Below are 27,702 nucleotides of genomic sequence, written 5' to 3'. Positions count from 1 at the left end.
ATTCTACCGCTGAGCTACACCCCCAGCCCTATTTTATTTTTTTTATTTTGGAACAGAGTCTCACTATGTTGCTGAGGCTGGCCACAAACCCATAATCCTCCTGTTTCAGCTTCCCAAGAACTGGGATTACGGGCATGCGCCATCATGTCTGGCTTTTTTTTTTTTTTTTGAGATGGGGTCTCACTGTATTGTCCAGTCTGGTCTTGAATTCCTGAGCTCAGGCAACTGTCCTTGTGCCTCAGGCTCCTGAGTAGCTGGGACCTTGGGTGTGTTCCACCGTGCCCGGCATAGCCTGTTTTCTGGGGTCTAGACAGTCCCTCCTACCACAGTGGGTGCTCCCTGAGGTCAGTCCTGCCCGTGCTGGCTCGGCCCCAGACAGGAAGGATGAGAGATGTCCCTCCACACAGTCCCAGCTCAGGCGGGCTCCGGGGCGGGGAAGTGGCTGTGTGCAACCCGGAGATAATAGGACCGGGCCAGGCCACTGTCTGGCAGTGGGAGGCATGTCTGTGGCGCTTCTAGTAGTATCTGTGGCTTCTCACCGTGAGGTCACGTGCCCCGGGAACAAAGACGTGAACGAGGTCTGTCCCCAGACACCACGGCCCAGTGGTCAGGGACACTGTGTTTGTTTTGGCAAGGACGGAGAGTCTTGGCAGGTCACCCAAACAGGGTTTCCTGCCTGACTCAGTCCCCAGTGACAGCTGTGGCCGCAGTTCCAAAAAAGAACATACAACACTTAAGAACAAAGGCGACTTTTTTTTTTTTTTTTTTTTTTTACTTATTTAAAAAGGCCTTGGTGGCAGGAATATAGTGTAAAAATCATTGGAAAAACTAAAAGGCATCGATACATATCCGAATATACACTTTGTACATAAATTACATTTCCTTTAGTCTTTCTGAGTGAGGTCCTGATTCAGCTCTGAGGTCTAGTAATTAAGAGGTCCCGGGAGCTGCACGTTCAGTCCGGCATAGTCCACCATGTACATTGGCCATTGCTAGAGAGAGGGGGATAAATGCATGCGGTTAGGACTCCGGGTGACGGGGCATGAATGCCAGAGTGCTCAGCTCTGCTGCCCCAAGGCCTTCTGCAGACCTGACTTATTTTGAGGCCCAGAGAGGGGGCGTGGCCTCTCCAAGGTCACACAGTTCAGCAGCTGAGGTGCAGCCTGGGCTGGGGGCCTTCTGCCTGTTCCCACCTGAGCCCCAGGGCTCGTCGAGTGCCTGGACATGGGGGTCGGAGAGCTGAGGACTAGCTTGGCACAGGGGTTAGCGCCCCCAAACTCAGCCTCATATTCCAAAGGAAACTCTAGGGGGCGCAAGGAGGTAGGAACTCTGGGCACACACATACCAGGGCAGGGATGAAGGCTAAGTCTGAGCTTTGGGGTCTCTAGGGAAGGGTTAAGGGAGACATGGTTAAGAGGCAAATCCTAAAATTATTATTATTATTTTTTTTGTGGCACTGGGGATGGAACCCAGGGGCATTATACCTCCAAGCTACACTCCCAGCTCTATTTTGTTTGTCCTTCTTTCCTTCTTTCTTTTTTTCTTTTTTTTTGCAGTACTGGTGACTGAACCCAGGGGCATTCTACCTCTGAGCTACATCCCCACCCTATTTTTTATTCTTTATTTTAAAACAAGGTCTCACTAAGTTGTGGAGGGCCTCACTAAGTAGCTGAGGCTGTCTGGAAAACCGTGATCCTCCTGTCTCAGCCTCCCAAGTACTGGAATTATAAGCGTGAGCCACCACACGCAGCTTTAGTCTTTATTTATTTATTATTATTATTATCATTTTTGTGTGTCTGGGGAATGGAACCCAGGGGCATTCGACTTCCAGGCTACACACCTTTCCCTATTTTTATTTTTTGTTTTGAAACAGGGTCTCACTAAATTGCAGAGGGCCTCACTAAGTACCTGAGGCTATCCTCGAACTGCCATCCTCTAGTCTCAGCCTCCCAAATGCTGGGATTCCAAGTGTGCGCCACCACGCCTGGCTTTTATTCTTTATTTTGAAACAGGGTCTCACTAAGTAGCGGAGGGCCTCAAAAGTAGTTGAGGTTGGCCATGAACCTGAGATCTTCCTGTTTCAGCCTCCCAAGTACTGGGATTTACAAGCATGTGCCACCACGCCTGGTTCTAAAATCATTTTCCAAATGTTTTAAAATATTCTCCCCATTCATAGTCAAGATTTCTCTTTTTTTGGTACTGGGGACAGATCTCAGGGGCATTCTACCTCCAAGCTACATCCATAGCCCTTTTTACATTGTGAGACAGGATCTCACTAAATTGCTGAGGCCGGCCTTGAACCTGCGATCTTCCTGCCTGAGCCTCCCAAGTACTGGGATTACAGGTGCATGCCACCATACCTGGCTGGACTCAGGATTTCATTTTTTTTTTTTTTTTTTTTTGGTGGTACTGGGGTTCCTGGAAGCCCTTCTACCTCCGGGCTACACTCCTAGACCTATTTTTACATTTTTATTTGGAAACAGGGTCTCCTAAGCCAGCGTGCGCGGATGGCTTCGAACCTGCGCGATCCTCCTGTCTCTGCCTCCCAAGCGTGGGGATTACAAGCATGCGCCACCACGCCCAGCTGGACTCAGGATTTCAAAGTTTATTTAGTATCTTGAAATCAGAAAGACCTCTCTGGGGCGTGTCCCTCATAAAGACCTCTCTCCAGCAGGGAGACCTAATCTTGCAATATGGCAGAACAGATGGAGCCTGGGAGGTGGGTTCTCTGTCCAACACGGGTCAACCTACCCTCAGCCTCCTGGTGTCCTCTGCGGCGTGGGTATCACTCACGCCGAGAGGAGCCGTGCCGGGACTCGGAGCACAGACCCTGGGTCTGTCCTGTGAGCACCCAACAGAAGGGACTATCTTGTGGGCAGGACAGGCAGCCGTGGCTGCACCCCAGAGGCTGGCAAGCCCCGCTCAGAGCCCAGGGCCTCCCTGAACCCCAGCCCCACATCCTGGAGCAGGCAGCCCTGCCAGGAGGCCGGATCTGCACAACTTTACCACAAGTGAGATCTGGTTGGTGGATGCCACAGACTCCGGGTTAGAGGAGGAGGAGGAGGAAGACGCGGAGGAGGAGACCGAATTTCCTTCAGACACCCGCTTTCTCTTGCGCTTGGGAATGCTGCTATCTTTGGCTGGTGGGAAAAAGGGTTGCTGAGGCCAGACATGGGGAGCCGTTCTGTCTCGGCCCCTCAGCCTCCCTGAAGAACAGCTTTGCTTTTAACCTAGAAGTCCTCTTCTCAGCACCAGAGACTCCTGACCCCGTGGTGGCCAGACCCACCTGCCTCCTTCCCTAACCTGGCACAAGCACCAATCGCCCACCTCTGGCTCGCTCACCTGCCACCTCTGCTGATGCTGGATCTCCAGGTCCTCTTTATGGCCTCCCTATGCCAGCCGGCCTGCTTCCCCAGCCCCCTCCCCAGGGCTCCCAGAGCCCGCCCTGCAAGCTTAGAGGGCCGGGGCTCAGGGCAGCCTTGGATCTGGAAAGTTCCCTAATGGCCCAGAGCCTTCCTGGGGAGGTGAACAAGGTCTGGAAGATGGCGAGACCCAGTGGCCCCTTCAGCCTTCAACTCACCTGGCACCTTGGCATCATTGCTGACTTCTCCAAAAGGTCTGAAAAAAAAGAAAGAAGGTGGCAGTTAGAAAACACGGTTCTCTTCTCCTCCTGTTGCTGGGATATGGGCAACCTCTCTCTTGAGATGAGATGCTGCTGCTGTGGCCGGAGCCGGGTAAGACCCTGCTACACTCTGGATCTCAAATGTCCCTTAGAGACCCATGCACTGAAGGCTTGCTCTCTGGCCTGCGGTGTTACCTGGAGGCAGCAGAGTCTTTAGGAGGAAGCCAGGTCACTGGGGGCGTGGCCTTGGTGGGGAGAGTGGGACCCTGGCCTCTTCTCCCTCTTCGCTACCCAGCTGCCACCAGGCGAGCAGAGCCCGCCATGATGTGCTGGGCTACCACAGGCCCAAAGCAACAGGGACCAGGGCCGAGATCTCTGAAACTGTGAGCTAAAACAAACCTTCCCTCCTTTCTTTTTCTCTTGTGTTGGTGGGACTGGGGATTGAATGCCAAGGGCATTCTACCTTCAGGCTACATCCCCGTCCCTATTTTTTATTCATTATTTTTGAAACAGGGTCTCACTAAGTTGCAAAGGGCCTCACTAAGTAGCTGAGGCTGTCTGCAAACCTGCAATCTTCCTGTCTCAGCCTCCCAAGTGCTGGGATTACAAGCCAGCCACCATGCCTGGCTTCTGGCTTTTTATCTTTAAACAGGGTCTTGCTAAGTTACTGAGATCTTGCTAAATCACTGAGGCTAGCCTTGAACCTGCAACACCCCAACCCTCCAAGTACATCTCCTGTTTTAGCATCCCAAGTATTATAGGCATGTACTACCATGCCTGGCCACTGATTCTTCTTTTTTTTTTTTAAATGGTACTGGGAATGGAACCCAGGGGCATCCACTTCTGAACCACACCCAGCCCTATTTTATTTATTTATTTTATTTGGAAACAGGGTCTCACTAAGTTGCTAAGGCTGGCTGCGAACCTGTGATCCTCCTGTCTCAGCCTCCGAAGTACTGGGATTACAAGTGTGTACTACCACACCTGGCCCCCTGTTACTCTTTTATTTTTTTTTATTTATTGTTTTGCGGTACTGGGTATGGAACCCAGGGGCATTCTATCTCCGAGGTATACCCCCCCCCTTATTTTTTATTCTTTATTTTTGAAACAGGGTCTTAGTGAGTTGCAGAGGGCCTAAGTAGCTGAGGCTGTCTGCGAACCTTGATCCTCCTGTCTCAGCCTCCCGAATGCTGGGGTTACGAGCGTGAGCCTCCGTCCCCGGCTTTCCCTGATACTTTTGAGAGCTGATGTGATGCTTAAACAGTTTTGGCTTTTAGACTTTCGGATCAGAGATTTTCTGGCTGGGTCAGCCTCGATGACTCCCCTGCTGGATCCAGGGCACCATCTCCCACGGCCTCGCCCACGCTGTCCCCATCCGGCGCAGGCACTTACGGGAGCTGGTTGATGATGACCATGCGGACGTGCTCCCGGGCCTTCAGGATCTTCTCCAGCCGGTGGATGTCATAGGTGTTAGGGTTCCGAAAAGGGATGTCGTCGGGCAGACCCGTGACCTCGACGGCATCCGGGCTGTCTCTAATCAGTTTGTAGGGGACCAGCACAGGCCGGTTCAGGCCCAGAGCCTCGCCTGGGGGGCGCAGGGAACCAGAAAGAGGGGAGGGAGTGAGCAGGCCAGGCTGGCTGCAGAGGGAACGGTCGCCAGGACGGCTGGCCCCACAGACCCACGCCCGGCCGCTGGTGGCACTGACCGTATTTCTCGTTGAAGAGCTCCTTCACCTGCTCGCGGAGGATCACCTTCTCCCCAAGTCTGTTGGCATCGTCCTCATCTGCGGGAGGAAGACAAGGTGAGCCCACAGGGGCTTCTCCCATGCGCCGTTCCTGACCTGGAGGGTCTCTCCTGCCCACTCCCCTGGTTTCTGCCCTCAGTTGTCGGTCCATCCATCCATCCATCCATCCCACAATTCCTGAACAGCAACTCCAGCATACGTCCCCGGTCAGTCACAGAGCACCCCAAGTGAAGAAGATTGTGGGGTATCACCTCTTCACAGAGCCCGTGGGGCGTCACCTCTTCACAGCCTCCCAAGCGTGATGGCAGATGCTTAGGAGGTTACATGGGCCGTGAATCAGGGTGCTCAGCACATCTGCAAGTCTGCAGAGCCCCCCTCAGGAAAGCAGGAGGATTAAAAGGGCCCTGGACAGGCAGGCAGGAGCTGAGGACCGGCCAGGAAAGACAGGCCGGGAGACAGCTCATGCATTCTGATGTGGCTGCACTGGGGCGCCACAGGGAAAGGTGACCTGGGCGCTACAGGGATCAGTAGACTCGGCTGCTGGGCTGCTTGGGACCCGCCACGGCTGCCTTGCATCCTGGGCCTGTGAGTGGGGGAGCTGCGTCTGGGGGGCTGCGCGTGTTCCTGGCTGAGTACCTAGGGCAGCCTGTACCGTGTCACCGGCTACTTGGGCCTGAAGTTCACCCCTCACTGCCTCTTTGGCCTAGGGGAGCCGCTGGGCTCAGCCTTCCCTGGACACTGGGCCTGCATTGGGAGAGGCTGGGGGGGCCTGGGCTGCAGAGGGGTCTGGGGCAGAGCTCATGCCCAGGGGCGGGGTAGGGCAGTTTGTGTCATCAAACAGGAAGCTGCCTGATGGGGAATGTTTGGCTATAGGGGAGAGCTTATAGGTGGCAGGGAGCCAGGGCTGAGGCCATGGGTACAGAGCAGACAGAGCAGGTCTTTGGAACGAAACAATTCCTGTTTTGACCTTGCAAACTCAGTGCTGGTTAGGAGGCCAGCTGTGAGCCGCATCTCCCAGCGTGCTCAGACTCCACAGACCCTGCCTGCCTGTCAGACCCTCCTTGAGGGGCCCGGCCTTCCTGTGTGCACCCAGGGAGGCGTGTGTGGAATACTTCCCACACGCTGGGACACCTGCTCTACTGAGCCCCCCACGGCCCCTGCCTGTCAACCCCCTGGGCCTTCTGGGGCCTGCTGTCAATGCCAGGCGCTCAGAATCCTCCTCCTCCCATGCGCCCATCTCAGGGAATCGTGCCCTGCACAGCTGCACCAAGACCCCATGCCCAGCACCCACAGACCCTCCTCCTTCCCATGCACCCCTCACAGCCCTTCCACGTGGCCTTCAGGACCCAGACGCGGCAAAAATCAATGTGACCCTTTCTCCAGATCTGGGGCAGACAACTGTGATGGAGCTCTGGGCCAAAGGGCAACTCCTGGAGCCTGCAGTTGGCACTCTCCGTCTGTCCCCAGGCAATTCCTGGGGTGGCAGGCTCAGCGGCACCCACCGGACAGGGAAAGACAGCCTGGACTGCAAGCCAGTGTGGGCCAGACACTGCTGGCGGCCTTCCCAGGCCCGCTGACGGTTACCCTCACCACAGCCAAGATGCAGAGACTCAGAGAGGTTAAGTGATTTGTTCAAGGTCACACATCTCTGAAGTGCCAGGAATCCTCTATCTGCCTGACCGCAAAGCCTTAGGTCTTTCCACTCTACTAAAACCCTTGCGTTTCCTGAAGCCTCAGTTTCTTTATCAGTAGAAGAGAGAGAGAAAAAAAAAAAAAAAAAAGACCAATCTTTTTATTTTATTTTTGGTGCTGGGGATGGAACCCAGGGCCTCATACATGCTAAGCACGCACTGTACCACTGAGCTACACCCTTAGACCCGAGGACTGATATTTAAGCTCTTTTCCTGTCAATCTGTTGTTCTGCCAGCCCATAATTCCATGTCTTTGTGATTGGTTTTTTTTGTCCCTTTTGTTGTTGTTGAGTAGTACTGGAGATTGAAGTCAGGGGTATTCTACCTCTAAGCTACACCCCTGCCCCCCTACTTTCAATTAATTAATTAGTTTTGAAATAGCATCTTGCTAGGTTGCTGGGGTCTCACTGCATTACTGAGGCTGTTCTTGAGTCTGTGATCCTCCTGTCTCAGCCTCCCAGGTCCCGGGGTTACAGGTGTGCACCACCATGCCTGGATCGTTGCCTTTTTTTTTACTCAGGGCAGAGGAGGATGCCATGCCGGTGCCGGGCAAAGCCAGCTGCACTGAGAGAAGTGGGCAGAAACCTTAACGACGAGACACAGTGAGCTAAGGTCACCTTGTCCACTGGACCAGGACAGGCACATCAGTCTCTGTGCGCACAGGGCGTCTGCAAGGCACACCCCCTGGTGGCCCCCTTGCTAGTGTGAACACAGGAGAGACCCGGGCCTCACACTGTCCCTGCCATGGGGAAGGTGATGCCAGGCTGTGGAGGGCACAGACCTTTGAGGCAGAAACCTGGGCTTGTGTTATTTATTTCCTGGACAGACATTTCTAGGGCACAAATGCATCTGGACATGGTGCTGTGCCCTGGGGGACAGCAGGGTACAGGTGACACCTCTGCCCTCGCAGCCTGCAGAGCACCTGGTCTGAGGCAGGAGACAGTGATCACCGCTGATCTGGCCTGGCCAGTGCCATGCAGCAGCCCATCAGAGCATGTGGCCTAGCCCTTCCCAGAGGTGACCCGGAGCTCTCAACTGCAGTCTCCTCTGCAGGCTGGGCTCGTCACTAGGACCAGCTGTGAGAGGCAAGAAGTTCCCTGCCTCACCATGAGTGAATCACCTTTGTGAATCGTGCCAAGAGGTTTTCTTTTTTGGGGCTGCGGATGAACATGGGAGCATTCTACCCCCGAGCTATGCCCCTCAGCTCCCCTTTTAAAATTTATTTATTTTTGTGGTACTAGGGGTTAGAACCCAGGGACTTTCTACCTCTGGGCTACACCCCCTGCCCTATTTTATATTTTATTTGGAAACAGGGTCTCACTAAGTTGCTGAGAGCCTCACTAAGTAGCTGAGTCTGGCTTCGAACCTGTGCAATCATCCTGTCTTAGCCTCCCAAGTACTGATATTACAAGCGTGCGCCACCACGCCCAGCTTTATTCTTTATTTTGAAACAAGGTCTTAGGAAGTTGTGGAGGGCCTCACAAGTTGCTGAGGCTGGCTGTGAACCTTCGATCCTTCTGTCTCAGCCTCCCAAGTACTAGGATTACAAGCGTGCACCCAGCTGATGATAATCTTAACAACCAATGGTCTGCTTGCTGGGTCCACAGCACATTTTCCAAATTTGGACATGATGTCCAAATTTCTCTGCAGCTGTCTGTGGTTCCTTCTGCTTCTGTGTTGTGTTTTTACTTAGTCCCTCCTTTCTCCCTCCCTCCCTTCCTTGCTTCTTGCCGTACCTTTGGGCTGAACCCCGAGCCTCGCGCATGCTAGTTCTACCACTGAGCTACATCCCCAGCCCTTTTTCACTTTTTATTTTGAGACACAGTCTCGCTAAGTTGCTGAGACCTCAATTCTGTGATGCTTCTGCCTCAGCCTCTCGCGTGGCTGGGATGACAGGTGTGTGCCATCGCATCTGGCTACCTTTTTCTTACAGGATAGGTTTTGCAGCAAATGGGGCAGGGGGACTCTGGGGTGAGGGGCCGGGAGGGGAGAGAGGCCCTGCAGTTCTGGGGACTTGAAGCTGCTCCTTGAGCTGAGCGGGCAAAGGAGGGTTCTACTCTGGGCAGGAAGCCTGACCACAGGTGAAGGCTGCTCTCCAAATCCAGGACCTGCCCTGGGTTTGTGCCCTGCCCTGCCCTGCCCTGCCTGTGAGGGGAGGGCAACACTGGACACACTGCTGTGGGCTCTGCGAGGCACAGGCCTGCCCACGTGGCCTTCCCTGAGCTGTGGCCACTGTCTGTGAGGCGGCTGCCCATGTACTCTGGTCAGCCCCCGGGGAAAGCTGTGATCCAGGCTAACTTAGCACAGTCAGTGTCCTGCATGGCTGTGAGAGGCCCTTCTCTCACGAATTCAGCCTCAGCCAGTGCAGGCCCTGGTCACCACCGTCACACACTGTAGATGTAGGGAGCCTCTCCCCCGGGGAGGCTGCTGTGGGCAGTGGTGGCCTTGGCTCTGGCTGGGCAGGGTGGCCCTGGCAGGTCTGGTCGCCTCACAGGCAAAGCTAAGATCAGGCAGTGGCCAGAGAGCTGCTGGGACACCCACCACCTGGGGCGGGCACAGCACAGAGGCCTGGCGGGGCTGTGGACAGAAGCCCCTCGGGCTCCCAGACTCTAGCTGCCTGGCAGCAAACCCTGTCTCTGTTGTGAACTTGTGACCTTGGCCAAGTCCCAGTCACTCCCTCCTTAGGTGTAGAGTAGGGAGTGAGCCCAGTGACTCAGGAGGCTGAGACAGAATTGCAGGTCTGAGGAGACATCTGCAACAGAGGCCCTCAGCCACCTAGTGAGACATGATCGTTTCCAAACAAGTAATAAAAAGGGCTGTGGGTGTAGTCACAGGTAGAATGCCCCCAAGTTCAATCCCTAGTAACAAACAAACAAACAAACAAACAAACAAACACAGCTAGGGGTATACCTCAGATGTAGAATGCTCAAGGCTCAATCCCCAGTACCAAAATAAATTAAAAAAAATTTTTTTTGTAGTACTGGGGGTGGAACCCAGGGGCTTTTCTACCTCTGGGCTACACTCTCAGCAGATCTTTTTTTATACTTTATTTGAAAACAGGGTCTCACTAAGTTGTTGAGAGCCTCACTCAGTAGCTGAGGCTGGCTTCAAACCTGTGCAATCCTCCTGTCTCAGCCTCCTAAGCGCTGGGATTATAAGTGTGCGCCACCATGCCCGGCTTTTAAAAAAAAAATTTTTTTTTAATGTTCCTCCTTCCCACAATCAAAAGTTGTCACTGTCATTACTAGTTTTACGTCTCAATTTTCTTGTAGTCTCAGGAAAATTAAATTTTACAGATATACCTCTTTCTAGGTATATCTGTAAAAATATCCGAACTTATTTCTCTTAAGTTTCTTGGGCTGGTTTTATCCATTCAGGACACAACAGTTTCTAAAAGGTAGCAATGGCTGATTTTCTATTAAGCACACATGTGTGGGAGGGGTTCCAGCGGCTCCTGAGAGCCTTCCAGAAAGTCTGGCCAAACTTGTCTCCCAGTATGGGTGTGGTGGCACTTGCCTGTAATCTCAGTGTTTAGGAGGCTGAGACAGGAGGAACTTTGCAAGACTGTTTCAAAATAAAAAAAAAAATAAAAAGGGCGGGGGGGGGGGTGTAGCTTGGAGGTAGAGCACCCCTGGGTTCAAAACCAAAATCCACTTGTCTGTCCTGCTACCTGCTTCCCCTGGGTGGTGACAGACACCCTTCCCGGGTATGGGGCACTTTTGCCTCTTCCTGCTCCTGCTGGTTTTTGGTGTCACTAATGTAGGGCTGTCTGTCCAGGAGCCTCACATCTAGTTCTTTCTAATCTGCTGTCTGTTAGCCTGAGGATCAACTGAAATTTGCCTAAGGGGGAAAAAAGACAACCTCGCTGATTTAATCACAGTGATTAAGTCACGGCCAGTTGTGCCGGCTGCAGCCGGGCGTGGTGGCGCACACCTGTAATCTCAGTACCTGGGAGGCTGAGATGGGAGGATTGCAGGCTCGCGGCCAGCCCCGGCAACTTAGTGAGACCCTTTGCAACTTAGTAAGATCCTGTTTCAAAACAAAAAAATAAAATGGGCTGGGGGTGTAGCTTGGAGGTAGAATGTCCCTGAGTTCCACCTAGCACCAACAGAACAAAACAAAAGCAACGGGTTGGGGCGATGTCTGGGGTAACCGCTAACCTGCTCCTCCTCTACCAAGTTTAAGAGGCCGAGTAGCCTTGGTCCCTCCTCTCTCGTCTGAGGCCTGGTGCAGACGGAGCCTTTCTTGGCCAGGCTTGTCAGTCGCTGGAAGGCAGCCAGGGCAGGGCAAGAGCTGCCGAGGGAGGCGGGCAAGGGTGGACTACATTCCTTCTCCTGGCACCCCTTCCCTCTGCCAGGCCTGAGCCCCAGCGCCCAGGAGTCCAGGAGACTCCAGTGTGCCTGGCCCTCCAGAACAGAGCGCAGCCATCCCTGGGGTGTTCCCACGCTGGCGGAATAGGCTACTTCAGGCAGGGGTGGAGGTCACTCTCCTGAGAGGGCAGGTGTGGATGTGTGACCTCTAGCCCTGCAGCTTGCTCTGCCTCTTTTCCTGGGTAAAAAGTTAAGTTTAGCCGGGCGTGGCGGCCCACACCTGTAATCCCAGCAGTTGGAAAGCGGATCGCAGGTTAGCAGCCAGCCTCAGCAATTTAGTGAGAACCTGTTTCAAAATAAAAAAAATAAAATAGGGCTGGGGAGGTGGCTCAGAGGTAGAATGCCCTGGGTTCAAGCCACAGTACCTTCCTCCTCTATACACAAAAAATACGTTCTGCTCTGTCTCTTTCTTGGATAATAAATTAAGTTCATCTGGGCGTGGGGGGCACATGTCTGTAATCCCAGTACTTGGGAGGCTGAGATAGGATCAGAGGTTAGAGGACAGCCGCAGCAATTTATTTATTTTTATTTTTTATTTTGGTGGTACTGGGGTTCCTGGAAGCCCTTCTACCTCCGGGCTACACTCCCAAAACTATTTTTTAAATATATTTTTTATTTTGAAACAGGGTCTCTTAAGCCAGTGCAGCTGGCTTCGAACCTGCGCAATCCTCCTGTCTCTGCCTCCCAAGCGAGGGGGATTACAAGGGTGCGCCACCACGCCCGGCCAGCCTCAGCAATTTAGCAAGATCCTCCGCAACTTTTGAGCTCCATCCCCAGTCCTTTTATTTTGAAACAAGGTCTTGCTAAGTCACTGTACACTGGCCTTTAACCTGTGATCCGGTCTCAGCTTCCCCAGGATTGGGATTATAGGTGTGTGCTGTGGTGCCTGGCTATGCCTTGGTTAAAAACTTGTCAAAGGCTCTCTGCTGTCAATGGAACAAAACCCATTCTACTTCCTTGCCAAACAACACCCCCCTCCGCCCCACTGCTTTTTTTTTTTTTTTGACATGAAGTCTTGTTGTATTGCCCAGGCTGGCCCAAATTCCTGGGCTTAAGGAATTTCTGCTTCAACCTCCCAAGTAGCTGGGACCACAGGCACCACCCTACCTGGCTTATGTTTCCCAAGTTTACCTGCCTTGCCACTACCTACTCAAGTGGTCTTGGGAAACCAGCCCGGCTCCAAGCAGCAGATGAGGACTCGGGGCTCTTCAATGTCACCAAACATGGCAGGGTAAAATCTCCTCCTGCCTGCCCCCAGATTGGGCGCACCTGTAACCCCGTATAAGGTGCTGTGTCTATCAAGGCCATCTTCCGCTCGGTCCCAAAGAGCCTGAGTCCTGCTGTGATGCCACCACTGCTCTGTGTCTGAGCCTGAGTTCCCTGGCAGACACCCAGCCGTGTCTCTGGGCCCTGGGATCTACTTATACCCAGATGATCTCATTCTGTTTTCAGTCTTTAAACACTAATCATAAGCTCATGATTCTCAAAATTATACCTTAAGCCTGGACCACTCCCCTGAGTCCCGACTCTGTACTGAACACTTACCGGACGACGCCCCGGGCCGAATGCACCACAGTCTAAGCGTCTGGTACTCCCCACCTTCCCAACCAGCTCCCCCTGCGTCTTCACTGACTCTGCTAACAGCACCCTGTTCTGCCCGAGGCGCGGCCCCCATCACTGAGGTCACACCTGGCTCCTCTCCCTCTCACTGCCCACATCAGCAAATTCTCTTGGCCTGAGCTACAAATATACCCAGAGTCAGAGACTGCGCCTCACCACTGCCAGTGGGCCTTGGCTCTGTTATTACAGCCTCTTCCAGTGCCACCCAGCCCAACCGCAATCCCACAGCCAGAGGCATCCTCTAAAACAGAAGTCGGATCCGATCCCCGCCCGGCTCAGAGCAAGCTGGCGCCCTTATCTGGCCACGTGAAGTCATCCCTCCCCATTTCCGCTCACCTCCAACCACTTGCCTCCGACCCCCTGGCAGGTGACCCCAGGGCCTTTTTGACTGCTGTTTTCTCGGTCTTCTACACCCTTCACCGCCCCCTGGCTCAGCACCACCTCCTTCAGGCCTCTCCTCGGTTACCACCCCCAGTCTAGGGCTGGGGCTCACGGTACAGCGCTTGTCTGCATGCATGAGGCCCCGGGCTCAACCCAGTGCTGCAAACCAAAGACTAACCGCCTGCTGCGAGGCCTCTCCTCTCCTCCACACTCACACTTAAAGCACTTCATACTTTGTGTTTATTCTCTCTATCCCCACCAGATGGGGATGTCTGCTCCACGAAGCAGGATTTTTTTGTTTTGTTTTGAAACTGGTTGTTGATCAAAGCCCAGTCAGTACCTGGTCCAGATGCCACCTAACTACACAGCCCTGTTCTTATGAAACCCTGACACCCCCCCCCCCCCCGCTGTGCTGTCCCGTCCCTGTGGTGCAAAGGCTTAGAGAACTAACCAGGGCAGCATGCCCTCCATCCCCCTGTCAACTGTCTCCTGACCCCTATTCAATAAACCAGAGGCCTGGGCTGACCCAGTGCCCCACCCACCCCCTGTGGCCCAGACGCAGGCATTCCCCAGTGAGAGCTTCTGCTCAGGGCCAGGTGCCTGGTGACCCCAGGACTGATCTCAGTCTGGCCAAATAAAGGCCCTGGCTGTTCCCGTCAGCTTGGGTGGTCTCAGACGGGGAAGCAGTTTCTGTTAGGCTTTCTGGAATGTTACAGAAGCGTCTAGAATCCCCAACCGCTCCCTTCTGGGGGCTCTGGAGCCCCTGTCTAAAAACCTGAGAATCTCGAGGGTCCCATTCTCCACGGGCCCGGGGCAGGGTCTCCCCACCACTCCTCGGTTCCACGGCCCACTCTGTGGAGGCAGAAGAAAGGTGGCCCTGGGCCAACTCCAGGCCGGCGGCAGCGGGGCGGCTGTCTGCCCACAGAGGCCTGCGAGCCCCGCCCAGCAGATGCCAGCTCCTCCCGGGAAGGCAGAAGGGGGATCATTACTGGAGCCTAATTAACAAAGAAAGGCAGAGATAATTAAGAGGGGAAACATGTGGCTGGCGCTGGAATCATGATATCTTTAGAAACCCGAGAAAGGACGTTTTTATTTTGAGCTCTCAAGAGCAGGAGGGAGCCGGCAGAGTGGAGAGGGGCGGGGGAGGCGGGGAGGGATGCGGAGCCCAAAGCTGTGAGTGTGTGTGTGACTGAGTGACTGAGTGTGTGTGTGACTGGGGACAAAGAAGTGACGGGGTCTCAGGCTGCGGGAGGGAGAAGGGCAGGAGAGAACACAGAGGGTGTCTCTGTTCCTTAGAGCCCAGAGACAGTGAGTTAATTTATCCAACCTCAGACCGGAGACAAGTTAACTTATCCAAGTAAGGTAGCGTAAGTTAGCTCTTCCAGATCCCAGGTAGTAAATTAACTTCTCCAAGACCACAGAGATCAGAAATGGCAGAATAAATTCCCAAGGGGGGAGAAGCGGCCTGTCCCTGCTCCTGCTCCTGTCCAGCCACTCCTCCTACCCCCCAGTGCTCTGACATCAACCCCACCCTGGCATCTAGGCCTCGATCCTGGCCCTTCTCCAGGAAGCCCGCCTTACACAGAGGGAGACCTAGCAGCACCGCGGGCAATTCAACCACCTGTGCCCCCTGCAAATGGGATCCCAGAAGATGCTGAGGGTGGGGTGGGGATGCGATTGGAGTGTCTTATCTGCTTTCCTCAGTAGCCACGGGGCCATCGGTGCAAGCTTGCCAAGGCCGGGTCTGCATGGTGTCCTCCACCCTGCAAAGCCAGGCCTCGGGCCTTCCCGGCTCAGGCCTGTTCGGCCTCTCCACCTCCCACTCCTGGGCAGGAAGGCCCCCCCTCACCCCCCGGCCTTGGCCGTGTGCCCCAGCGAGGCCGACGTGGTGCAGCGACTCTCTCATTTTATAGGGAGGAAAACTGAGGCCCAGGCAGCAAAGCAAACTGACCTGCTGGGGTCACGCAGGAAGTGGCGGCTCTGCTCTGCCTTGGGGTCCCCTGGCACCCTGGTCTGGGAGGGGTTTTCCTGGCGGAGAGGCTGCAGGGATGGAGATTCTGTGGGTGGGGAGGCCCCAATTCCACTGCGAAGGTGGCCGTTGCTGGAGGGAGTGTCTCTGCAGGCAAACACAGCCACGCGTGAGCCAGGAGTGGGGTCCTCGGTCCTGGCACAGGGAGCGCCTGTTGGAGCCCGCCCATCCTTCCCTGCAGCTCACCTCACAGGAAGTGGCCCCTCCAGTGACAGGGAACTTACTACCTTTCAAGTTTATTTTTTTCCCAGCTATACAAGTACGTCCTAGAATGTTCTGTCTCCTTAAGTCCTCTGGTATAGCCCCAAAGGACTTTGCTTCTCTTCCAAGGTAGTTTACTTTTATTTATTCATTCACTTATTTACTATTATTATTATTTTTTGCAGTACTGGGGATCGGACCCAGGGGCATTCTACCTCCGAGCTGCACCCCCAGCCCTATTGTTTATTCTTTATTTTGAAACAGGGTCTCACTAAGTTGTGGAGAGCCTCACTAAGTAGCTGAGGCTGGCTGCAAACATGCAATCCTCCTGTCTCAGCCTCCCAAATGTTGGGATGACAAGCGTGCGCCACCACGCCCGGCTCTTATTTTTGTAATTTTTTAGTGCTGGGAACTGCACCCAAGCTCCGTGTACACCCATGCACTCCACCCCTGAACTGCTGCCCCAGCCTCTTCCCAGGGCTGAACACAGCTATCTGCAGGCTCCTGACTGCTCTTCTGGTCCACGAGCTCCACTACTTCCTCCCTCTCTCCAGCACAGGCGCCTTTCTCCAGGGTCCCCGGCGCTCAGCTGGCGTTTCTCAGTGATGGCGATGGCTGCCCCATGGAATGCCCTTGGTCCCACAGACACCCTGCATGCACTGAGCACCACTGGGTCCCACCCGCTGCACGTGCCTATAGATGTCTCACAATCCTTGCAAACCCAGCCTTCGGGACAAGCACCACCATCACCCTTCCGAAACCTTTTGGCCTTTTTTGAACCCCACTGCCCCCTCTAGATCCTGATCCACTCTATTGCCTGCCTCCCAGAAACCCCTTCTGGCTCCTGTGCACAGCTGCCTTCTCCAGCCCACTCTTGATGGTTTCCATGGCAATTGCAAGACAATGCACAGCTCACTTTTGGTTGGCTGAGGAAACCACCAATGCCACACAGCAGAGCTGGGGCCCCCCTGGGGTTCCTGTCAAAGGCCCTCGTGTCCCCAGCAGCACTGTTTTGCCATCTCCTGCCCCAGCTCAGGCTCCAGCACAGCAGACCTTGGTGCGACCTTGGGCTCAGACCAACTATGTGCCTTGCCTCTTTGAGGCTGGGTTCGCTCAGTTGCAAAATGGGAGTAACAACAGCACCTCCCTCCCGGGGTGAGGGCTCTCCCTGGCCCTGGGGAGCTGCTTTTCTGGGGACGCGGGCTGGTCTTTGGGAAGCACTGAGCTTACAGGTGGCTTCACCCTGGCTGCAGTAACTAGTTCTGCTCCTGTCCTGTTTCAGAGGGACTTCAACCGCAGGCAGAGACCCCGTGCCTTGGCCTCTCCAGCCACGTCCTAAACCTCTTGGTGACCGGCCGCTGTGGCCCTTTACTGTCCCCACAGTGTGCATCCTCCGACTCTCCCCGTTCTTCTTCCCAGCCCGCCCTCTGGGACTCTTAATCCTTCACCCCAGGCCCCTCACAGGGGGACCCAAGGCTCCCAAGCAGGCTTCTCCCACTCATCCCCTTTCTAAGCACTCCCAGCTCTATTGCTCTTCCCACCCCAAGCCAGCCATCGCCATTGCCGGGCTGCTGCACCCGCTGGCCAGGCCTCAGGTGTCACCTGTCACCCCCGCAGGAGTATGAGCTCTCCAAGGCAAAATGGGGTCCCTCCTCATCTTGCCAGCAGCCCCATGCTGGGAAGCCCCGGAGCCTTCTGACTGCCATAGCTGTCCCCACTGTCACAGGCCTAAGAGTTACAGATGGCTCCCAGCCGTAGCTGCCAGGTGAGACCCTCCTGTGTGCACGTCAACTGCCTGTCCCATCAGTGTGCCATTCAGACCTGTCTCCGTCATGGGGCATGGGGACCTGTTCCTCCAGCTACCTAGGGGACATCTTGATATAAGCCTCGACCCCTTTCTCTCATACCCCTGTGTCAGTAATCCTGATGGCTGGCCTTCCTTTATTTGGGAGGGATGTACTGGGGATTGAAACCAATGGCATTCTACCTCTGAGCGACACCTCCAGCCCATATTATATTATACATTATATTATTATTAATTTATTATGGTACTAGAAACTGAACTCAGGGCCATTCTACTTTAAGCTACACCCCCAGCCCATTTTATTATTTTTTATGGTACTGGGGACTGAATCCAGGGGCATTCTACCCCTGAGTTACAACTTCAGCCCTATTTTATGTTTTATTTTTTGTTTTTTTGTGTGTGGTACTGAGGATTGAACTCAGGGGCATTCTACTTCCAAGCTACATCCTGAACCCAATATTTATGTGTATTTTTTTTTTTTTTGTGGTACTGGGGGTAGAACCCAGGGGCATTTTACCTCTGAGCTATACCCCCCAGCTCTATTTATTTTTACTTTGAAACAGGGTCTCATTAAGTTGCAGAGGGCCTTACAAATTGCTGAGATAGGCCTTGAACCTGCAATCCTCCTGTCTTAGCCTCCCAAGCACTGGGATTACAAGTGTGAGCCATCACGCCTGGCTTGTGTCTTTTTTTTTTTTTTTATGGTACTAGGGGTGGAACTCAGGGGGCTTTCTACCCCCAGGCTACACTCCCAGACCTATTTTATATTTTATTTGGAAACAGGGTTTCAGTAAGTTGCTGAGAGCCTAAGTATCTGAGGCTGGTTTCTAACCTGCGCAAACCTCCTGTCTCAACCTCCCAAGTGCTGGGATTACAAGCATGAGCCACCATGCCTGGCTACTGGCTTGTGTCTTATTTTAAAACAGGGTCTCACTAAATTGTGGTGGGTCTCATGAGGTTGCTGAGGCTGGCCATGAACCTGTGATCCTCTTGTCTCAGCCTCCCAAGTATTGGGATGATAAGCGTGCGCCACCACGCCCGGCTTCTATGTTATTTTGAAACAAGGTCTCACTAAATTGTGGAGGATTTTTTTTTGAAAGAGGATCTCACTAAATTGCTAAGAATCTCACTAAATTGCAAACCTGTAATCTTCCTGCCTCGGTCTCCCAAGTCCTGGGAATACGGACTCAGGCCACTGTGTGCCTAGCTTGGCTGTACTTTCAAAATTATGTCCAGGGGCTGGGCCTGGTGGCGCACCCTTGCAGTACGTAGGAGGCTGAGACAGGAGGATCAGAGGTTTGGCTGAGACAGGAGGATCACAGGTTTGGCTGAGACAGGAGGATCACAAGTTTGCAGACAGCCGCAGCTACTTAGTTACTTCACCCTCTAACTTAGTGAGACCCTGTTTCAAAATAAAGAATAAAAAATAGGGCTGGGGGTAGAAAGCCCCTGTGTTTAATCCCCAGTTCTGGGGGAAAAAAATGTCCAGGGCCTCTGAACAAACTGATTTTTGGCTTTGCCCTGGTGCTGGGGATGGAACCCAGGGCCCTGCATGCCAGGCAAGTGCTCCACCCCTGGCTACAACCCAGGCCTCCAGCCTGGGTGTCATATCCTCACTTCTTTCAGGCCCTAACTCCTGGTGGCCTGTCTACAATTGTCCTCCTGTCTCCATGGAACCTGTCACCCACTGTCTGACACGTTTGTTATCTATCTGTCTCCCTCACTAGAGGGCAAGCACTGCAGGGGCAGAGATTTTTCTCTACTTTGTGACATCTCACCTGACACACAGCAGGCTCTTAATATGTATTTGTTGTACAAGTAAATGAACCCAAAGGATTAACCGTGAGTTTAAAGGGCTCCGGATATTACTATTTCATTGCAGCTTCTAGTCAGGAGGGGGCGGCAAAGAGCCATCCAGCATGGATGAAAGATCCACTGTGCTGTGGGCGGAAGGTGTGACCACAACCCACAGTAGGCTGGTGGTCCAGCTAGCCGTAGGTTCCAAAGTAAAATGGGCGAGACACTGGTTTGAATCTCAGCTGCCCCATGCAGATACTGTGTGACTTGGAGAAAGTTCCTTACCTTGTCTGAGCCTTAGCTTCCTCCTGTAAGACTGGGTACCACAAGAGATTAGATGTGATCACATGATGGGGTTTATAAATGGTACATTTTGTGATACGGACGCCAGCTGCCCATGATGCAAAAAGTGGCCCAAACACCCACAGTTAGCCAACAAAGTAGTTACAAAAACATGATGCGAACCACAAGGGATGTTATAACGCACCTTAAAGACTTGGGTATATGTTTACTTTTTTTTTTTCTTTTGGTACTGGGGATTGAACACCAGGGGCATTCTCTGGGTCGCACCCTAAGCCCTTTTTATTTTTTATGTTGGAACAAAGTCTCACTAAGTCACCGAGGCTAGTCTCAAACCACAATTCTCCTCCCAAGTACTGGGATTACAGATGTGTGCCACCACGCCCAGCTTTTACATGTTTACATATTAAAGTTAAGTGCATGTAAATTTATACAAAGAATAGTGAGATGTGAAGTTAATAAGCTGCCAGGCCTCTGCCCCTTTCCCTCAGCCTCCCTCTCTCTGCAGCCCAAGCTAAAGCACCTCACCACCCGGCTCTCCCTCCCAGCCCTGCACGGATCCCATTGCTGGGCCTTCTCCAATCTGCAGCGGCTCAATCTCTGCCACAGAAATGGCTACAGGACTGGGCCTCATAGAGGCTTCTGGCCCTAGCAATCCAGGAACTGATTCTCTGTGTCCCTGAAGGGACAGAGCAGCCAGGGTTCCAAGACTTCCCTCCTCTCCCTTCCTGGCACTAGGACTCCTGGAATTTGCACAGAAACCCAGGGAAAAAAGGGCTCCTGACTTAACTTAGATTTCTGCCTCCATGTCATGGGGACTTTGGGAGGAGCCTGGTTCAACTCTAGAATAAAAAAGGTTTACAAATCTTTTTTTTTTTTTTTTGGTGGTACTGGGGTTCCTGGAAACCCTTCTACCTCTGGACTACACTCCCAGACCTATTTTTATACTTTTTATTTGGAAACAGGGTCTCTTAAGCCAGGGCGGCTGGCTTCGAATCTGAGCAATCCTCCTGTCTCCGCCTCCCAAGCGTGGGGATTACAAGCGTGCGGATTACAAGCGTGCGCCATCACGCCCGGGAGGCAGTGACAGGAGGATCGCTGGTTTGCGGCCTGCCTCAGCTACTTAGTGAAGCCCTTTGCATCTCAGTGAGGCCCTATTTCAAAATAAGGAATACAAAATAGGGCTGGGAGTGTAGCTCAGAGGTATACTGTCCCTGGGTTCAATCTCCAAGACCGGAAAAAACAAAACAAAACAAAACAAAAACAAAAACAAAACAAAACACACACACACACACACAACTGTTTTGCAGCACTAGGACTGAACCCAGGATCTCCCATGTGCTAGGTAAATGCTTACCACTGAGTTGCACCCTCAGCCCCAGCTCTTTTCTTCCTTCTTTTCTTTTCTTTGCTGGGGATTGAACCCAGAGGCATTCTGCTTTTGAGCTCTGCATGCCCTTACTGTGTTTAATTTTTATTTTGAAACGGGGTAAGTGGCTAAGGGCCTGAGTTGCGAGGCTGGCCTTGAACCTGCAATCTTTCCATCTCAGCCTCCCAAGTACTGAGATTACAGGCATGTGCCACTACACCCGGCACCCAGATCTCCCGCTTTGGAACTTGCAGACTAAGGTCCATCCCATATTGTCAAGAGCAAACAGAAGAAAGAGGCAAAAGCTTCTGGGTACTGGCCCTGCCCCGAACTGCGCCCAGGCTGAGGATGAAATGCACCAGGACCTCAGGACCAGGTCGGGGATGAAGGGCCACTTCCCCCAGGGTTGCATCAGTGGCCGCGCCAGGCACACGGGCTACCCAGGCTCCTGGTCAACCTGCCCACGCCTTCCCTTAGACTCTGCCCTGTGTTAACGCCACCTCCAAGGCCCAGCTCCACCACACCTCCTCCAGGAAGCCTGCCCAGTCCAGGGAAACCAAGAGCAACTATCACCCACACTGGCTGAGCCGCCAGGGCAGCCAGGCCAGTGCTGAGGGGTTTACAAACACCTTTCTCCGGGGCGGTTGGGACACCAGCCCTCCACAGTGAGCGAGACCCCCACCCTTCCACCTGGTGGGGAGGGGTGCTCCTCTCCATCTCACAGGTGGAGAAATGGTAGCCCAGAGCCACATGTGGCCAGAGGTGCAGGGACTTTATGTTCCTGCTCTCCCGTGGCCCATGTGCTGCCTGGGACCCAGGCCCCAAAGCAGACTGTCCCTGGGCCTGCCTCCAGATGATGCTAAGGCCTCTGCCACCCCCAGCACACCTGAGCTCCTGCTGCTGTCCGGGCTTCGGGCGTGTCCTGGGGCAGGACCAGTACTCACTGAACCTGCAGCTACCTGCCCAGCCCAGCATTACAGATGGCCTGCCCCTGCCCTTCCAGGACGACGCAGCTGAGGTTAGTAGAGAGGCACCCACAGTTCCATCCTGAGGAAAGGGCGGGGCCAGGACTCCAAAGTCATTTAAAAATGGCTGCACTCAGCCAGCCATGGTGGTACATGCCTGTAATCCCAGTACTTGGGAAGCTGAGACAGGAGGATGACAGGTTCAAAGCCAGCACGTGGTACCTTAGGGAGACCCTGTTTCAAAATAAAAAATAAATAGTGCTGGGGAATGTAGCTGAGAGGTAGAAAGCTCTGGGTTCAATCCTCAGTAACGCTAAATAAAAATGGGTGTGCCCTAGGAGCAGCCTGGGGGCCCCACCAGGAGGCTTCCCTCTAGCAAAGGGGCTGGGGCTGCAGAGGGCTGACCATCGAAGCCCCACTGCATTTCAATTCTCTATCGGCAGAGGAGATCCATGCATAGGACCGATGCCATCAGCACCCACACCCACTGAGGCAGACATCCAAACCAGGGTGGGCCTGCGCTGGGGCCAGACCTCAGTGTCCACCAGTCTGGAGCCAGGCAGGCCTGGAACCACAGAAGAGGTCAAGGAGCCACTGCCCTGGAGCAGGCGAGCTGGCTGCAGGCCAGCCCCTGAGCCAGGCAGGTCTACAGACCCCGGACAGGAAGAGGCTGGGGCCGTGGGTAGCCCCAGCAAAGCACGTCCTGATTCCCTCACCGGCGGGAAGGGAACTCTACAGACCCACAGGCCCGTGACGTCCTTGTGGACGTGCGAGTATTCACTTCCCGCCCTGCCCCGGTGTCCTCAGCTCGCTTCCTGGGGAAACACTTGTTTCCTGTGGTCACCTGACTCTGCCAGGCCTGGCTCCGCCTGTGCCTCCCGCCTGTCCCAGGCCTCTCCAAGTGCGTGTGGGAGGAATCCCAGAGTCGTGGGCCAGACCCTTGGGAGCCGGGACAAGGGTCTAGCAGCGTCCCCTGGGGCAGGGCAGGGGCACAGGCAGGGTGACAGGGTCCCTCCACTCTCCAAACAAGCTCTAGGGGTTGACGGCAAGCCCCCCAATCCCTGGCTAGCCGTGAATGCTCCCCAGGAGGCCTTTTCCCCAGGGGGACAGTCTAACGAAGGGGGGGGGGACAACACAGCCCACACGGGGTCAGGAGCAGCATCGTATCGACCAAGGCTGGCCAGGCCAACCACATCTTAACAAGCCCATGGTCCCTGGGCAGATGCTCCTCCATCTGTGGTGAGGAACCCACCTGGCGACCCCCTCATCTGTCCAGAGGTCACCAGGCACCTTCAGGAGCGGGGACCCTGACTTGACCTGACTCTGCCCTCTTTTTTTTTTTGGTGCTGGTGATTGAATACAGGGGCATTCTACTTCTGAGCTACACCTCCAGCCCAACTTTTCATTCTTTTATTTTTTTTTAATTTTTTTTGGTGGTACTGGGGTTCCTGGAAGCCCTTCTACCTCCGGGCTACACTCCCAGACCTATTTTATATTTCTGAAACAGGGTCTCTTACGCCACCGCGGCTGGCTTCGAACCTGCGCGATCCTCCTGTCTCTGCCTCCCAAGCGTGGGGATTACAAGTGTGCGCCATCACACCCGGCTCATTCTTTTAATTTGAAACAAGTTCTCACTAAGTTGGGAAGGGCCTCACTATGTACCTGAGGTTGGCCATGAACCCAGATCCTCCTATCTCAGTCTTCCAAGTACTGGGATTACAGGCGTGTGCCACCACATCCGGCTCCCTGCCCTCTTTTTTTTTTTTTTTGTGGTACTGAGGAATGAACTTAGGCATTTTCTGTCTCCAACTTATACCCCCAGACCTTTTCCTGTTTTATTTTTGCCATTTTTTTCTTTCTTTCTTTTTTTTTTTTTTTAGGTGGTACTGGGGGTGGAACTTAGAGGCTTTCTACCTCCAGGCTATACTCCCAGACCTTTTCCTATTTTATTTGGAAACAGGGTCTCACTAAGTTGCTGAGAGCCTCACTAAGTAGCTGAGGCTGGCTTTGAACCTGTGCGATCCTCCTGTCTCAGCCTCCCAAGCGCAGGGTTTACAAGCGTGCACCACCACGCCCGGCTCCTGTTTTATTTTTGAAACGGTCTCACTGGGTTGCTGAGAGTCTAACTATATTGCTGCAGCTGTCCTCAAACCTTTGATCCTCTGGTCTCAGCCTCCCAAGTACGAGGATTACAGGCACATACCACCAGCTGGGCTAGCCCCACCCTCTAGAATCTCGTTGGGTGAGGCTCAGAAACTGCCAGTGTCATCTTGCCATCCTTTGTCTGCCCAAGGATCTGGGGATGGTTTCCAGCCTTCCTCCACCCAGCAGGGCGGTGGCTGGTGAAATGCTAGAGCAGAGAGCTGGAGCTGCGCTGTTCCCAAGCCAGGAACGGTGTCCCACACAGGCGTGGCCCTGGCCTCCAGAACCATGGCCAGCCCCCCACACCAAGCAACCCCCATAGCCCACGTTCCTTACCAGGCTTTGGAATGAGTCCTTGAAAGGGCCTGGAAGAAAAAGAGAAGGGTGTTCAGGGAGGGAGTAGGGGAGCCACCGGGGGCGGGCTGCACCTGGGATGAGTGCCTCTTCCAGGTGCTGGGGTGCGGCCAGGAAGGTATGGGTGCTTGCAAAGGCCGCCCTTGCTATGGAGGCCGTGGTGGAGTAGCCAGTCTAATTACTGGGCTCCCTATGCTCTGGCTGGCCTGCAGCCTTTCTCCAACCCCAGGATGGTGCTGGAGGGCCCCTGTCCTGTGGGGATGGGGGATGGGGGAAAGGCCCAGGACCTGCTGCTGTGAGCGCCCACGCAGCCAGGCTCACCCCCGACCCTCTCCCTCCCGGAGTACCTGGTGACTGTGAACTTGATCTTGTCGGCCACGGCAAGGATCCGCTCCAGGTTCTGAGAGCCGAAGGTGCAGGGCTTTCGGAACGGGATTCCTGGGGGCAACCCCTCAATGATCACTGAGCCCGGGTTACTCTTGATCCGCTTGTAGGGCACCTGGACCGGGTACTTGATGCCCAAAGCTTCCCCTGTGGGCGAGACGGACAGTCCTGTCACTTAGAAGCAGGTGGGGATGCGGGCTATATATGGGGTACAATGCATGTGCGGAGGGTGTACAAAGCGGGTGTGGGAGGGCCCTCACGCAGCACTGTTAGAAGGTGCATTCAGAGCCGGGCGTGGTGGTGCACACTTGTAATCCCAGCATTTGGGAGGCTGAGACCGGAGGATCACGGTTCGTGGACAGCCTCAGCTACTTAGGCCCTCTGCAACTCAGTGAGACCCGGTTTCAAAATAAAGAATAAAAAATAGGGCAGGGGGTGTAGCTCAGAGGTCGAATGCCCCTGGGTTCCATCCCCAGACCTGCAAAAAAACAGAAGGTGTACTCAGAGCCGGGCGTGGTGGTGCATGCTTGTAATCCCCACACTTGGGAGGCTGAGACAGGAGGATAACGTAGGTTTGAAGCCAGCTGTGCTGGCTTAAGAGACCCTGTTTCCAAATAAAAAGTATATATATAAAAAAAAAAAAAAGGTCTGGGAGTGTAGCCCGGAAGCAGAAGGGCTTCCAGGAACCCAGTACCACCAAAAAAAAAAAAAAAAGAAAGAAAGAAAAAAAAGAAGGTGCACTCAGAGGGGGCCTGGGAGTTGGGGGGGTGTTGTAAGGGAGGGGATTGAGGGACGCTGCTGGGGAGTCAGTGTCAGTCAGGGACGTGCAGCTCCAGTGCTAGGGAAGGCAGGGCTCACAGTCGCTCCGCCTTGGAGTCCGAGAACCAAGAGCACATCTCAGGGCTGGTACTGCGTCAGGGCATGGCTGGCCTGTGTCAGTGACCCCAGACTAACACCAGGCCTTCTCTCCATCCCGGGGTCTCGGCCTTCCCCTGGTTCAAGACTGGTTTTTCCCTGGAGGGCACATTCCAGGAAGGAAGTCAAGAAGCCAGGCTGAGCCGGCCGGGGTGCTGCCCGGGGCACAAGGCCCTCTGTGTTTCTGGGCTTCGGGCTGGTTCCTGTCAGCAGTGCGCCTGTGCAGGACTGTGGCATTTCTAATCAGTGACGGAGCCTCGACTCCTGGTTGACCTGATACCTTTGGGGGTTCCTGGGGAGGGGTGCTCAATGTGGGTCTGAGATACTGCCCACAGGGATGGGGGTGTGGGTTCTGCCGCCCTGACCAACCTGAATGCCCAGGGCTCAGCCACAGGGGCATGCTGCTCAGACTCCTGGGGGGTTCACCGCAGGAGCCCAGACAGAGGGAGGGAGCTCAGTGCTGTACCCCAGGGGTCCAGCTGAAAGCACCATCTCTGGCATCGCATGCTGCCCCTTTGAGGAGACGAGGCTGGGGATGTAGGTCAGTGTTGGAGGGGATGCAGCCTGCGGTGGCGCTGACACCATGGAAACACACGGAGGACATCCCTGAGCTGCTGAATGGAGCTGGTCCTGACTCTGGACTGCTGGACTTCCCTTGGTGTGACCTGGGCCAATATTTCTCTCACTCACATTCTCTTTTACATCCACTGCACTGATGCTTCACTGATGTTCCTCCACAGAGAACTGCGGCCGCGGCCTCCCCTGAACCCGGGCGCAACTTCTAATGCTTTTGTGTGTGTGGTGTTGGGGACTCGACATTCTACCTCTGGGCCACACTCCTACCCCTTTTTTATTTTTGTTTTGAAACAGGTTCTTATTAGGTTGCTGAGAGTCTTATATATCACCGAGTCTGGCCTTGGCCTGAGATCCTCCTGTCTAAGCCTCACACATATGGGATTACAGGCGTGTGTCACATCCAGCTAGTTTTAAAAAAATGTTTTGGGGTACTGGGGATTGAACCCAGAGGCATTCTACTTCTGGGCTACACCCCCAGTCCTTTTACTTTAGGTCAATGAGAGTCTCACTACTTGCTGAGGCTGTCCTCAAAACTGTGATCCTCATGTTTCAGCCTTCCAACTCCTGGGATTACAGGAGTGTGCCACTGTGCCCGGAGATTTTTCCCCCCTGCAGTGCTGAGGATGGAACCCAGCCAGGGCCTTGTGTGCACAAGGCCAGGTTCTCTGTCATTGAGCTATGCCCCAGCGCTCTCCTCCTGGCTAGTCCTCAGCACCACAGGAACCCTGACTGACAACAGAATTCCAGCTCCCGGAGGCCTCCCGGATGAAAGCCCACATGGAGGGCACAGAGACCAGGGGCAGCTGGAGATCCCAGTGCTAGCTGCTCCCCCAGCCCAGGGTCAGGCAGGTGAGTGAGGGTGCTGTGGAGATGACTCCATCCTCGGCCGCTTCCAGAGGAGACCCTGAGCGAGAGCCCCCACACAGAGCTGCTCCCGACCTCGACCCCAAGAGACAGTATGTTTGTGTCCCTCCAAAAAACTCATATTGAATGCTGGATGTGGCGGTGCAAGTCTGTAATCCCAGTTCTTGGGAGATTGAGATGGGAGGATCACAGGTTCGAGGCCACCCTTGGAAATTTAGGAAGACTCTTTCCAAATAAAATAAATAAATAAAAAAGGGCTGAAGGTAACTCGAAGATAGAATGTTCCTGGGTTCAATCCCTGGCACAAAAATCAAAACAACACAAAATAAAAATCCACATTGAAAACCCAACCCTCGAGCTGGGCGTGGTGACGCATGCTTGTAATCCCAGCATTTGGGAGGCTGAGACAGGAGGATTGCAGTTAGAGGACAGCCTCAGCTACTTAGTGAGGCCCTTTGTGACTCAGTGAGACTTTGTTTCAAAAATAAAGAATAAAAAATAGAGCTGGGGGTGTAGCTTGGAGGTAGAATGCCCTTGGGTTCCATTCTCAGTACTGCAAAAAAAAAAAACAAA

General features: G+C 54.0%; 1 protein-coding gene across 2 annotated transcripts in view; it reads right to left on the bottom strand.

Moving 5' to 3' along the window:
* Positions 1 to 923: 923 nt before the first annotated feature.
* The window catches only part of GTF2IRD1 (GTF2I repeat domain containing 1), a gene marked incomplete at both ends in the record, with an annotated part of 67,636 nt that continues 40,857 nt past the window's right edge, over positions 924 to 27,702 (bottom strand). For both annotated transcript variants that reach the window (XM_080703002.1, XM_080703003.1), the window contains 7 exons: positions 924 to 992; positions 3,007 to 3,140; positions 3,581 to 3,618; positions 5,015 to 5,207; positions 5,329 to 5,406; positions 24,373 to 24,401; positions 24,738 to 24,921. In XM_080703002.1, coding sequence (XP_080559128.1) covers positions 924 to 992; positions 3,007 to 3,140; positions 3,581 to 3,618; positions 5,015 to 5,207; positions 5,329 to 5,406; positions 24,373 to 24,401; positions 24,738 to 24,921 — 725 coding nt within the window. The remainder of the gene's footprint in view (positions 993 to 3,006; positions 3,141 to 3,580; positions 3,619 to 5,014; positions 5,208 to 5,328; positions 5,407 to 24,372; positions 24,402 to 24,737; positions 24,922 to 27,702) is intronic.

The sequence above is a fragment of the Muscardinus avellanarius genome, assembly GCF_963383645.1.
Source record: "Muscardinus avellanarius genome assembly, chromosome: 10".
Taxonomy (NCBI): domain Eukaryota; kingdom Metazoa; phylum Chordata; class Mammalia; order Rodentia; family Gliridae; genus Muscardinus; species Muscardinus avellanarius.
Note: the sequence above shows the minus strand (reverse complement) of the source record. Positions and strands in the feature narration are given on the sequence as shown.